This window comes from Lethenteron reissneri, chromosome 28, assembly GCF_015708825.2.
Source record: "Lethenteron reissneri isolate LAM-NWPU_2019-01 chromosome 28, ASM1570882v1, whole genome shotgun sequence".
Taxonomy (NCBI): Eukaryota; Metazoa; Chordata; class Hyperoartia; order Petromyzontiformes; family Petromyzontidae; genus Lethenteron; species Lethenteron reissneri.
The window spans coordinates 10529154-10541652 of NC_083806.1; the positions used below are offsets into that span (position 1 = coordinate 10529154).

Consider the following 12499-nt stretch of genomic DNA (forward strand, 5'->3'; position numbering starts at 1 on the left):
CGACGGAAGACATTCTATCCGTGGACCTCAGCATTTCCAAAGAAGGCCCTTCGGCCAAAACGAGTGACAGCATACAGAAACCTGTTGTTGAAAATATAAGAAGAGGCTTTACCCTTTCTGGCAATGAAACAGGAGATATTATAATGTTCAAACAGCAAATAGAAACCTTTTGCAAGGAATCATGTCTGCATTAACCATAAAGAGTACTTGTGGTGAACATGCAAACAAACATCGCTCCGATGATATTTGCATTGCATTTGAAACTGATTGGACTGCACCGGAGACAGCCTTCCAGTTTCAAAAGCAATGTAAAAATGTATTTATTATCACAGCATGGTTGTTTCCATGTTCAACACAAGCACTGTGTGTAGTGAATGCAGACATGATTCCTTGCAAAAGGTTTCTATTTGGTGTCTGGACATCTTAACATCTGTTTTATTGCCAGAAAGAGTAAAACCTACTCTTATTTGTCATACTTTGATACTGGAAAAAATAAGGTCCCATGATAAACCTGTTGTTATTTTTTTATTGTGCTGTTATGTTTCCTGATACGGAGTTGCTTCTACGGGATGTAGGTGACTAAAGTGCACAACCCAACACAGCAGCTATCACACAATATTGAGCAGGCATATAATGATGCGTCAATTCCTCGATCAACATTACTTTTCTATGCTTATGGATGTAATCATGTGCTTGACAATCATTTACATGGTTTATGCGCATTATGTGAACGTTACATTGGGCGATTACATGGCCTAGCGATAGCACGTCCACCGCTTGCTGCAGAGGTTCACGGATCTAATCCACAGGCTGCCCTGTTTTAATACCGCGGGTGTATGAACAGTAAACATACACGGCATCTGCTACGCAGTGGACGTCATTCGCATTAATAGGCCGTTGTGTGTGCCAGCGTCGTGGTCCAAATTTGAAAAATTCCACATTACTCGAATTGAAATATACAAAGCAATCATCACACCCCCCCCCCACACCCCCTTACTGTGGAAACTTGGCAGGACCCTCCTGAAAAGGAGTCATGAGGATCACTGGGACTTTGCTGGATAAACGAGTGCCAGTAACAATTGTTATTATAAGGGTGGCGGAATGGACAAAACTGTTCAAATGGAGACAGTAACGAGAGAAACGGTAAAACGAGACAACAACAAAATCGATTCCTTAAACTTGAAAGGAAATTTACGAATATTAACAATCACTGGAGGGGGTGAATCACATCAATAATATAAAAGGAATTCACGTTAATGTTATTTGTTGTAAAGTGCTCTCCGAGTTGCCTTTACGACGTAAAGTGCGCTATAAAAATATAGATCGACGGAATCCGCCTGACGCGTAACATTGAGTGGGGGGGGGGGGCATCCAGCGGGCAGCGCGGGGGAAGCTTACGAGGCTGGGCGGGAGCCTCCAGATATCCAGCTTCTTGCTGGCCAGGCGGTGCGCCCTGCACTTGGAGCAGTAGTAGAGCTCATCCTCGCCCAGCTCCTCCTCCTTGGTGAACGCCTGCAGGCAGCTGTTCAAGCTGATGGGCTCCGTCTGCGCACGGCGAGACTCGCCCACGCTCTCGTGCTCAAGACACACCTGGCAGGCCGCCACGCACGCAGGAACACGCACGCACGCAGGAACACGCACGCACGCAGGAACACGCACGCACGCAGGAACACGCACGCACACAGGAACACGCACGCAGGAACACGCACGCACGCAGGAACACGCACGCACACAGGAACACGCACGCACACAGGAACACGCATGCAGGAACACGCACGCAGGAACACGCACGCACGCAGGAACACGCACGCAGGAACACGCACGCACGCAGGAACACGCACGCACGCAGGAACACGCACGCACGCAGGAACACGCACGCACGCAGGAACACGCACGCACGCAGGAACACGCACGCACGCAGGAACACGCACGCACGCAGGAACACGCACGCACGCAGGAACACGCACGCACGCAGGAACACGCACGCACGCAGGAACACGCACGCACGCAGGAACACGCACGCACGCAGGAACACGCACGCACGCAGGAACACGCATGTACGTACGCACACAGAAACATGCATGCACGCACGCAGGAACACGCACGCACGCACGCAAGAACACGCACGCACGCACACAGGACCACACATGCACGCAGGAACACGCACGCACGCAGGAACACGCACGCACGCAGGAACACGCACGCACGCAGGAACACGCACGCACGCAGGAACACGCACGCACGCACACAAGAACACGCACGCACGCACACAGGACCACACATGCACGCAGGAACACGCATGCATGCACGCAGGAACACGCACGCACGCACACAGGACCACACATGCACGCAGGAACACGCACACGATGGTTGAGTGGGCCTAATTAGGCCTTCGTGGAATTCAAGGGGTTTTGTCAATACAACCTCTATACTGCGGCAACCCGCCACTAATTAATGAACCTAGTACTTGGGAGGACATACTCAGCATAGACTGTACCATCAGACTAACTATTAAATGCATCACATGCTATGCCAATGCAACAACAGCGCCCACCAATGCCCTGTACTAGCGCTAGTGCCCGGCAAATGTGGGACGAGAAAGACACAGAGCGACGATGCAATGCCGCAGTGAGCTCTTTGCTTTACCCGTTCCTGTGCCGTCTGATAGCGCAGATGCAGGGCTGTGGGGTCCCAGTCGATGGCGATGTACACTCCGCTGCTTCCGACAAAAACCACGGTGTTGCACTCGATCTTGCATCCACGGCAAAACCTGTGAAGTGCGCGCAGGCAGTCCAATCGAGACACGAGAACGAGGCACGGCAGGCCTGTCACACTCGCAGCTGTCAACGCGAAATGGCACAAGCGGATGCTGTGCACACAGGATCGCACAAATGCACCGCTATATGCTTGCAGACGCAACGAGAACAAATGTGGAAGCGCAGGCACACGTTGAGACGTGCAAGTCGGAACATCATTCTCGGTCACCTCGAGCTTACCGATGAATCATCAGAATAATGATAACACATCGACAATAATGATCAGCTGAGTGTCCAATTACTGCTGCAGCAACATGCGGTTGAGTGCAGGTCGGAGAGGTGGGACCCAAGCCAGTTCAGACCTCACTTGCCACTGACATTAGCCATTTATGGGAATCGAACTTAAGACAACGGCTTCATAGCCAATTAAAAATGTGACTTAAAAAAAATTGACATTTCGTACACTGCCCGTAACTCCCTAGCTCCTGTTCAAACGCAGGATATAGAGAACACTTCCTTTTATTGCTCTGCCTCTGACATCCTCCCTCTCGAGAAGAGATGTCCACAGTTTCTGCAGGGCATAATATTATTATATATTTGTAAACAAATGGCGTATCATGATAATTATTGCATTGCGCAACATAATACATTGATAGTAAGATACACACAATATGAACCTGATTACTGACCTATGTGAGAGCCCATTTGAAGGGGAGGCCCTGAGGCCACACGGTAAAGAATGAGCACCGCTGGCTTGAGCCATCCAGCAGACAAAGAGCTCCGACAAACGCACGTTGGAAAAACGGAGATAGGGTCTAACGCGTCTGGGGACGTACCGGCGTAGAATAACCCCCAGACACTCACCCATGGCTCCGACATATACTCATACTGGACCAAGAGGGTATATCAAAAATTACCCCGAAGATGGACACTACCGTGCAAAAGGAAAACTGGGAGACCCAAGACCAGCTGGCGCGAGACCGTGAAGGCCGAGCCGGGAGCAGCGACCGACGTCTCTTGGGGCGAGGCTCAACATGTTGCCAGGGGCAGGAAAAAGTGGAGGAAACTCAAAGCGTGTCCCACAGGAGATGAAGAGGATTCACTAACTAACTCACCTATATTCTTAGGTTTTTTCGGTAAAGTCACGTAGGTAAAAACAGCGTGCTTCAGCCTCACAATATTTATATCCAGGGCCTACCTTGGCTCCTCCCACCCTCAACCAGTATATATACAAGGACTGTTTACTTGGAATTTCTCTTACGTGATACAGCTATCGTGCTGTGATGGTTCCACCTGAAGACGGAGACTTGTGTTGCCTCCGAAACGTCGTGATTTTTATTTTATTTATATTTATTTTATTTTACTTTTATACATTTTTATTTTTTACCTACGTGACTTTACCGAAACAACCTAAGAATATGAATCCTTGCAGTCACGAAAGCTTCAAATCTAGAATTAACTCACCTATACCAAGGGCACCAGGCGCACGTGACCCCGTCCTTTTGCACAGCGGACAGCGTGAAGGGGTACTGGTAGCCCAGGCTGTCGTCACTGCAAGGAGAGACACAACAAGGGCAAGGAGTGGCACCATTGCACAAGGTCAACATTCTGTTGGCAGAGTTGCACCCACATGGAGGAAACCTTCAAACGGCATAACAAGAGTTCCACCGGCTATGGGGGAACTGAAACAAGCTGTGGTAGAGGCTCATGAAAATGACTGGCCTACAAAATACAGTTACAATTCTTGATTGGGTTTATTTTGAGTCAAGCTGTATAGATCTGATGTCAATTAGAGCTAAACCCCATCCACTGCCTGACACAATCGTTTGAATCCAGTTGTCATGCGAGAATCTGAATCTTTACTTAGACTGGAGGAATCCGATGAGCTATGAAGCTCTTTTTTCACAAATGTCCATCCGGATAAATGTTGGAATTGATTTTGTTTACAATTAGACAATTAAAGTTACCTCTAGAACACTGTCACTTTAGGCAAAATAACATGCGAACGGTAGTGTAACATGATTATCACGTGATATTTTAATTATGACGGCCAAAAAGCTAATTTAGTTAATTATGCTAATAACCATCAAAACATGAAACAAAAGTGAATGTCGTGTTAGGGGAAATGCAATGGTAGCTGCCACTTGGACACGAATAATAATGAGTGCAATAACGGCCCTGCTATCACAGTCATCACACCACTGCTTAGACCCAATAACAACACGAAATTACATTTGAAGTTTCAGGACTGAGCACAACAAAAAAGACCTGTTCAAAAGACAAATCATTTGTCAGAATTGGCAATTAAATAGCGAGTTAGGGATACTGCAAGTAAAGCTGTATTTTTCACATTTATCCTGGGCAGTAACAGTTACAATAATTTACTTTTTTTTAATCCAGGAGAGCTGCGCTGAGCTAGAGGACTCTAGTTCAGGAGAGTCCTGCATTGGGCCTTTATTTTAAGATGTTTTCAGCCAATTAATGACGAGAGTATTTTATAAAAAGCGGGAGGAGAGACTGGAGCACCCGGACTAAACCCATGCGTGCGAGGGGACAACACTCTATCTCCGTACGGATGGAAACAGATGGCAAATTAGTCCACGTACTGCACTGCCTTCTCCTAGTGAAGGCAGTGTTTGGGCTCCTCAGCGCCCGAGGCGTGGCACCAATACTTGTAATAACTGCACGGTTTAACATCTCCGTGAGTGCGTGTATTAGCATCGGGGAGGTCAAACGTGGCCAGGCATGGTGTTTTACAACACTACACCCCCTTTGTGTGCCGTGCCAGCCTCAGTCGGAGCTTGCAGTCCTGGCCACGACAGCTTGTAAAAGGATCTTATTGGGAGGAACCACCTGGTTCCACCAGCCCACAGGGGATTATTGTGTCCGTCCATCCGTCCATCATGCATCCAAAAATGTGAGGGGTGGGGCTGGGTGGAGAGGGGAGGGTGGGGAGGGGCTGGGTGGGGAGGGTGGGGCTGGGTGGGGGTGGGAGGGGCTGGTCACCCCGTGGGCGCCCTTATAAAACTCAACGTTTAACCTACTCACGCCGGCTTGTGCCCGCCTTCACAGTCGGCCATATTTGCAGAATACACCACGCCACCGTTGACCCTGGCCATTGACCGAGCAACCCAACGTTCCTACCAGCTCCCTCTGCAGGAATGTGTTTGTGTTGTTGTTGTGCGAGTGATGCGCGGGTGGCATTACCAGTCCTGTGCATGATTGCTGGCCTCCTGGGGTGGCAGTGGGCTGACGAGCCGAGCCACCTGGCCCCACACCAAGTCGTACAGGTGGCAGTGCTGCGTGCCGGCCGCACACGGCACAATGAGTGGCATCCCAAACAGGCTCGGTCGGTTCTTGTGCGATGACAGGAAGTAGACCTCCATACGCATCTGCCACGTGCAGAGCACCAGATCAAGCTAGAGGTCAAAAGGCCGTCACAGATACTATTATGGATGCCACTGCACGTGGCTATTTGTTTTCTTCCGCGAGAATCTGGAGCCGTTAAACAGTCGACAACTGACCTTCAAAGGACTGTGTTGACAGTATCTGCACCTCTGGCTAGAGGTCCTCCTCTTGGATGCCGACCTCTAGGTGCCACTCCAATACATTCCCTTAATAAACTTCCCTCTTCTACCCTGCTCAAGTTTCTCACCCATTACAAAATTGCTAACTCTACCCTGGCCATACAATTCTTAAAATCCTCCGCGTGCAAAGGCACAGCACGAAGATGCGCAGAGGAAGAGAAGCGAAACGAATGCTCAGCCCATGCCATCACGTCACAGACATGGGTGGAGATTTGATAAACCTCCAAACGCAAAAAAAAATATGGAAAATGTATAGGATAGTATTTATTCATAAAAAGACATTGTAAAAGTACTAAAACTAAACTTTATTTTATGTGTCCTGAGCTATACAGCTCTTTTACTGCAGCGACCTAACCACAACTGCAGCGTCCTAACACAAGCGATAGCTCAACGAAGAGGCTTATCATCACGTGGAAATTTATAGCAAAAACATACTTGAACCGCATGTTTCTCAATGTGGACGTAAAAACTGGAGGCCCCGGAGAAAAAAAACGCACGACCACGGGGAGAGAGACATGCAAACTCTAAAGATACAGGTGTCAGGGCCCGGGGTCGAACCCACGACCTCCTGTATACCAGGTGAGGTAATTAACATCTCGCCACCGTGGCGCCATTCCTACTCCTCTTCACCACGTGAAGAAAACAACGTCAGATCGGCTGTTCCCCATATAAAACAGGTTTTGTGAATAAGATGATAATCAAAAACAGGAATTTTAAGCAAATGTTTACAAAATTCTGCAATGACAATAACATAAAATACTGTTCCCCGAATAGCTGTCGACATTGGCCAATGAATGCCTCAGCTGTCATTGCATTAAAAGCACAGCTCTTACAGAGACACTCAAGCCTTTTACTGTGACACGGGCGTTTAAAAACAATCCCGCTGAGCGGCACTGTGCTTAGAGCGCTTGGCTCGCAATCGGAAGGCTGCACACGCAAATCCTGGGCTAAGGTTGATCACGCCCCATCATTCATTTCCTTCATCTTCTCAGCCAAAAGTCCCATGACTGGATGGTTGTCGGCCTGCCCGGATTTTCTTTCTCCACGCGCTTCCATTCTGCCGCATACACAGCGCCTGGTGCCTCGTTCCGTGCGCGCGAGAGGCGCGGGGGCCAGGACGGTCGATCCGCGGGAAAGGATAACCAGCCAGCGGACAACGGAGAGCGAGCCGTGCGAGCGAGCGCCGCGAGCGGGTACCATCTTGCGGTGCACGGCGATGGCGTATCCGGAGGGCTGCACGCCGCCCAATTGCTCCGGACGACAGGACTGCGCCAGGTGCCCGTTGGTGAGCCCGTTGGAGGCGCTCTTGGCCACTCCGCCCGCACCTCCGGCAGGGGAGCAGCCGCTGCTGCTGCTGCTGCTGCTGGGCATGCAGCTGTCGCTCTTTGCCTTGCGCAGGCAGCCCACGTCCACGGGTGCTAGCGCGTCGCTCGCGGCTCGCTCCTCTGGGAGGGTCGCGCAGGCGGGGGCACAGTTCACGCGCAAGTCGGTTGTGGGCATGGTTGATGACACACCTGGGGTATTTACACCATTGGAACCTCATTTGCCAGAAGAAAAAATATGATAATTGTTTTTTTACCCTTTTATCTGGCAACAAAACTGACACCTTTTTACAAGGAGTCATGTTTGCATAGACCACAATACCTGCAGTCGTAATGCAAACAAAAAACATAACTCTGATAATGTATGCACTGTCCTTGAAGTTGATTGAGTGCGCCTTTTGGCGTCATCTGGTCCAACACCATGTGAGACTAGGCTCTAAGGAAAGCTGTCTCAGGTATGGACCAATCAACTTCAAGGACAGAGCATACATTATCTGAGTTATGTTTTTTGTTTGCATTACGGCTGCAGGTATTGTGGTCTATGCAAACATAACTCCTTGTAAAAAAAGGTGTCAGTTTTGTTGCCAGATAAAAGGGTAAAAAAACAATTATCACACCTGGGATAGTTTGCTTGTGCTTGTGTGTGCGGTTGGGGCAAAGCATGGTGGCAGGAGGTTATCGTTTAAACAATGAATGAATGTATGCTTGTACAGTTCCAAGTGTTACGCAGTTCCAATATCATTTTCAATTCAGGATTTCTTGTCACAGAGCCTGAAATGATCATTTACTAAACTCACACAACTCATTTACTTTGCAAGCAATCACCGTGTTGTCTGGGTTATAAGAAGATTCGGAAAGTGTAATGTTTGAGTCACGCAACCTTCCAATGGCGAGCCTCACGCTCCAATCATAGCTCCACCAAGGCCAGGTCCAACAATAAAAACCGATTAGTACATGAACGCTCCATTTATTTGTACATTTTTTTCCCAATTTTAACTCCAAATGTGCCTTCGTCTTCGAGAATGGCCCACCAGAAGGGGACATTGCAGAGCCACCTCTGAGCTTCTCATCAGGCGACCGCAGCACTTTGTTCACCGCGTGACCGTCAGACCGCAATTAGTGATTTTTAGAAGCTGCTATTTAGCCAAATGAAGTGCCGAACTGAAGTTTTATTTGACTGACAGTTTTTTCGCGAAGTCAGTGGTGGTGACCGGGATGACACCACCAACTCACTATATTAGATAACCCGGTTTAATCACAAGCAGCTGTTTGGAGTCAAACCCACGATCTCAGCGGTGTCAGCTCGGCACTTAAAAAAATTAGCTGATCATGTGGAAATTTATAGCAATCAAATACTCTAAGACGTGTGATGATTTTAAATGAGGGAAAAACCAGAGGACCCAGAGAAAAATCCAAAAGACCACGGGGAGAGAGACATGCAAAACTCCAAATATACAGCAGGCGTCAGGGTAGGAATCGAACCCACGACCTCCTGTAGACCAGGTGAGCCAGTTAACATCTCGCCACCGTGGCGCCCTACAGAGACACAGACTGCAAGAAGCAACGAACTGACCTCCGATGGGTGTGGAGTGCGTGTCGGTGGGCGACGTGGAAGCAGGGTCCCCGGATAGCACCGGTATCTCGAACGCGCACAGGTAGCTGGTGGCACCGGACCTCACCTTCTGATTGTCGTCCGGAAAGTTCTGGCCAAACAAAACGAAAGTCAATAATCCGCCCCGGTGTTTGCGCACAATAGCCCGGTGACGTAACGTGTGAAAAATCCGTTGAGCCAAGAGGTAAGTGGGACTCCATAGTTTCACCATGGTTTTTGACGCACAGAAGAGGTGGCGGGGGGAGAGGGACTATTTCCTTACTGAGGACCAAAATAGAACCTTTGGTGGACCACACCATTAACACTCTTCCCCCCGGCATCAACAAAAAAATGCTAAATAAAATGCTACAAAAATCCCGTGTCTGTCGGCCGAATATGAAGCCCAAATATATTTACACATCTGACTTGTGTAATTTTTTACTTATACGTTGTTCGTACTTTTGTTATTATTTGTATGCGCTGAAAACGTGACATATGGATCATGATAATGCTTAGTTAATAATGGAGGATGACAAAGATGATAACACTCACAGTGATGACGATGACGATGATGGCATACGATGGATGATGATGACCTGACGACGATGAGGGTGATGATGCTCTGTTGACGACGATGATGTCAATGACAATTGCTGAGTTTGCAACGCCTGCAGATGACGATAACAATGCACAACGGCTTACAGCGATATCAACGTGTTCTTTTGATATTTAGCATCAATCATGAAAATTGCGTCTGAAAACGCTCTAGAATTTGTGACGTGCACAGATTTCGCACGGAGGCGTAGGAAACCACAGACAAGTCAGAAGGGAACCAGAACCAGTGACGGCTCCTGCCCAAGCTCTGTGGGTCCTATGATTATTTAGTGCTATTTTTATTAATATTTGGCCAACTCCATGAATGAGCATTCATACACAACAGGAGGAAGCCAGAGTACGGGCGAGGGGGGTAGCACACTCAATCCCAGTACAGATGGAGTAAAGATGGACACAAATCCACTTCTTGTATATTACCATCATACCATGGGCAAGCCAGGAGATGGCGACTTCGATACCCATGAGTAGGGAGTTTCACGAATTGATGCGTTCCACCATCCCTCGCCTCCCAAAGTGCTGGATTACAGTCATGCGCGCCTGAGGACCAAGCCGATGAGAATGATGACGGTGATGACGGTGACACTGATGATGGTGACGATGATAATGATGACGACGAGGATGCTAACAATGCCGCCATCGCCCCATCCTGTGAGGCTCACCCTGATGTTGGAGGAGAAGACCTCGGCCAGCAGGATCTGCTGGGGCTGCAGGCTGCACAGCTCGCTCAGCTGCTGCTTCAGGCCGCTGTACTTGTCCTCGACGCCCAGACGCAGCCCGTACCTCACCGGCACAGAGCCGTCCAGGCGGATCACTGCGGCAGGGCAACACGCCGGCCGGCAATCCGCAAAAGCACACGCGTCAAACGGGCTTCCCGCTCACGACTGAGCGCGCAAGTTGGTTGGAGCCTGCTCACCGCTCGTGTACCAAGCCCTGTGCCGGTGGTGAAGAGGTTTCCACGAGGCTAACAGAATCCGAAGCAGAATTTTTATTTCGACTGCAGGAGGCATCCCATGAGATACGATGCTCTCTTTTTAAAAAGATGACCAGTATGGGGCACGGGGTAGGCAAAGTTACAACTACGTTGGGGACTCACACGACCCCTGCACCCGGAATGCGTACGATCTCGCCAGATCACGGAGGCTTAGTAGCCTTTGAGAAGTGCTCATACAAAATGTGATCGGATGCTGGGGCCACATAGCAGTGGGCAGCAGTGGAAAGTGCGGCAAGGTCCATTATTGTATTGTACTTCTATGCTCCTCGCCAAACGTAATTAAAAAACTCTGCATGATCGTCAATAACACTGTGGCCTTAAGTGAATATATATATATATATAACAGGTGACAATTTGAGCATTGGCCCTTCTTCATAACACAATGACTCCAAAATCTTCTAAAGTTCTACTGTTAGCAATGGACCAGTATAATACGAAAAAGTGTTCAGCACACAAACAGTTTATCACTCAATCAGTTGTGAGCGCATGACACTTCAAGGTTTTCATTAACTTCCTAATCTCACTGCAAGTGGAGTTAGATTTGGTAAGTGTGCACATGCAATTTGGTAAGTGTGCATGTGCGTGCGTGCATGTGTGCGCATTTGTACGCAGGAGCCATGCCGGTCTCCATACGTGCTCACGAACAGCACTTGCCTCAGCAGCTTTTCTGACTACAAGAGGGATCTTTGTCTTTGTGGCGGATCAGTAGTGCAGTGGTTAGTGCATTTTTACGAACCTGGTGGGCCCGAGTTCGATTGCCAGCGACTGCTAAAACAAGGGGCAATTATCTGAACTGGTCTCAGGCTTCCCCTAGGTCAACTCAACCTCAAATGAGAACCTGGCGTGGTGTGTAAATATCAGCACTGGGGAGACAAAGGTGGCCGGGTGTGGTGCTAGGCAAACTGCCCCCTATTGCGCCATGCTGGCCTTCATAGGTGCTCGCTAACAGTACCGGCCGCAACAGCCTATATGGCTATACGGGGGAACTTTGTCTGTTTAAGCACACGAACGTGTGTGAAATGTCTGTGTGAGATGTGTGTGGGGAGCGGTAGTGTAGCGGTAGTGTAGTGTTAGCGCGCTGCACTATGAACCTGGCGACCCGGGTTCGATTCCCGCTTACGGCCAACACCAGTGTCGATAATCTGAACTGATCCCAGGCCTCCCTTAAGTTCGACTCAGCCTCAAATTGAGTACCTGGTGCAGGTGTGTAAGCATCACCACTGGGGCCGGGCAGTGAGTTCTGGCCACCCACCCCCTCGTGTGCCGTGCCGGCCTCCATAGGTGCTCGCTAACAGCACTTGCTCCTACAGTCTGTTCAGGCTATACAGGGGATCTTTGTTATTGCTATGTGTGTGATGTGTGTGATGTGTGCGTGCGCACGTCTCAGTCCCACGTTTACCCGTGATCTCCACGTGCATGGAGCTGTCCATGGGCAATGGCAGCGACAGGAAGTTGAAGGGGTCGAACCGCACGCTCACGTGGTCGCACATCTTGCAGCGAACCTGGGACTTGAGCTGCCCGTGAAAGAGGTCCACAACGATGGACTTGTTCCTCAGAAGGTGGTTCTCCCAGGCCTGCGATGCAGGGGCAATGAATTGGTCACAGGTTTTAAGGGGCGAAGGGGTATTCGGGTAGGC

At 49.4% G+C, this 12499-nt stretch overlaps 1 protein-coding gene across 1 annotated transcript in view; it reads right to left on the reverse strand.

Moving 5' to 3' along the window:
* Positions 1-12499, reverse strand: part of LOC133348942 (ubiquitin carboxyl-terminal hydrolase 32-like) — an 86886-nt gene that overhangs the window by 12913 nt on the left and 61474 nt on the right. Inside the window, 8 exon segments of the mRNA XM_061562092.1 lie at positions 1399-1590; positions 2647-2770; positions 4221-4307; positions 5964-6148; positions 7541-7788; positions 9239-9368; positions 10531-10682; positions 12262-12436. Of these exon segments, the coding sequence (XP_061418076.1) occupies positions 1399-1590; positions 2647-2770; positions 4221-4307; positions 5964-6148; positions 7541-7788; positions 9239-9368; positions 10531-10682; positions 12262-12436 (1293 nt within the window).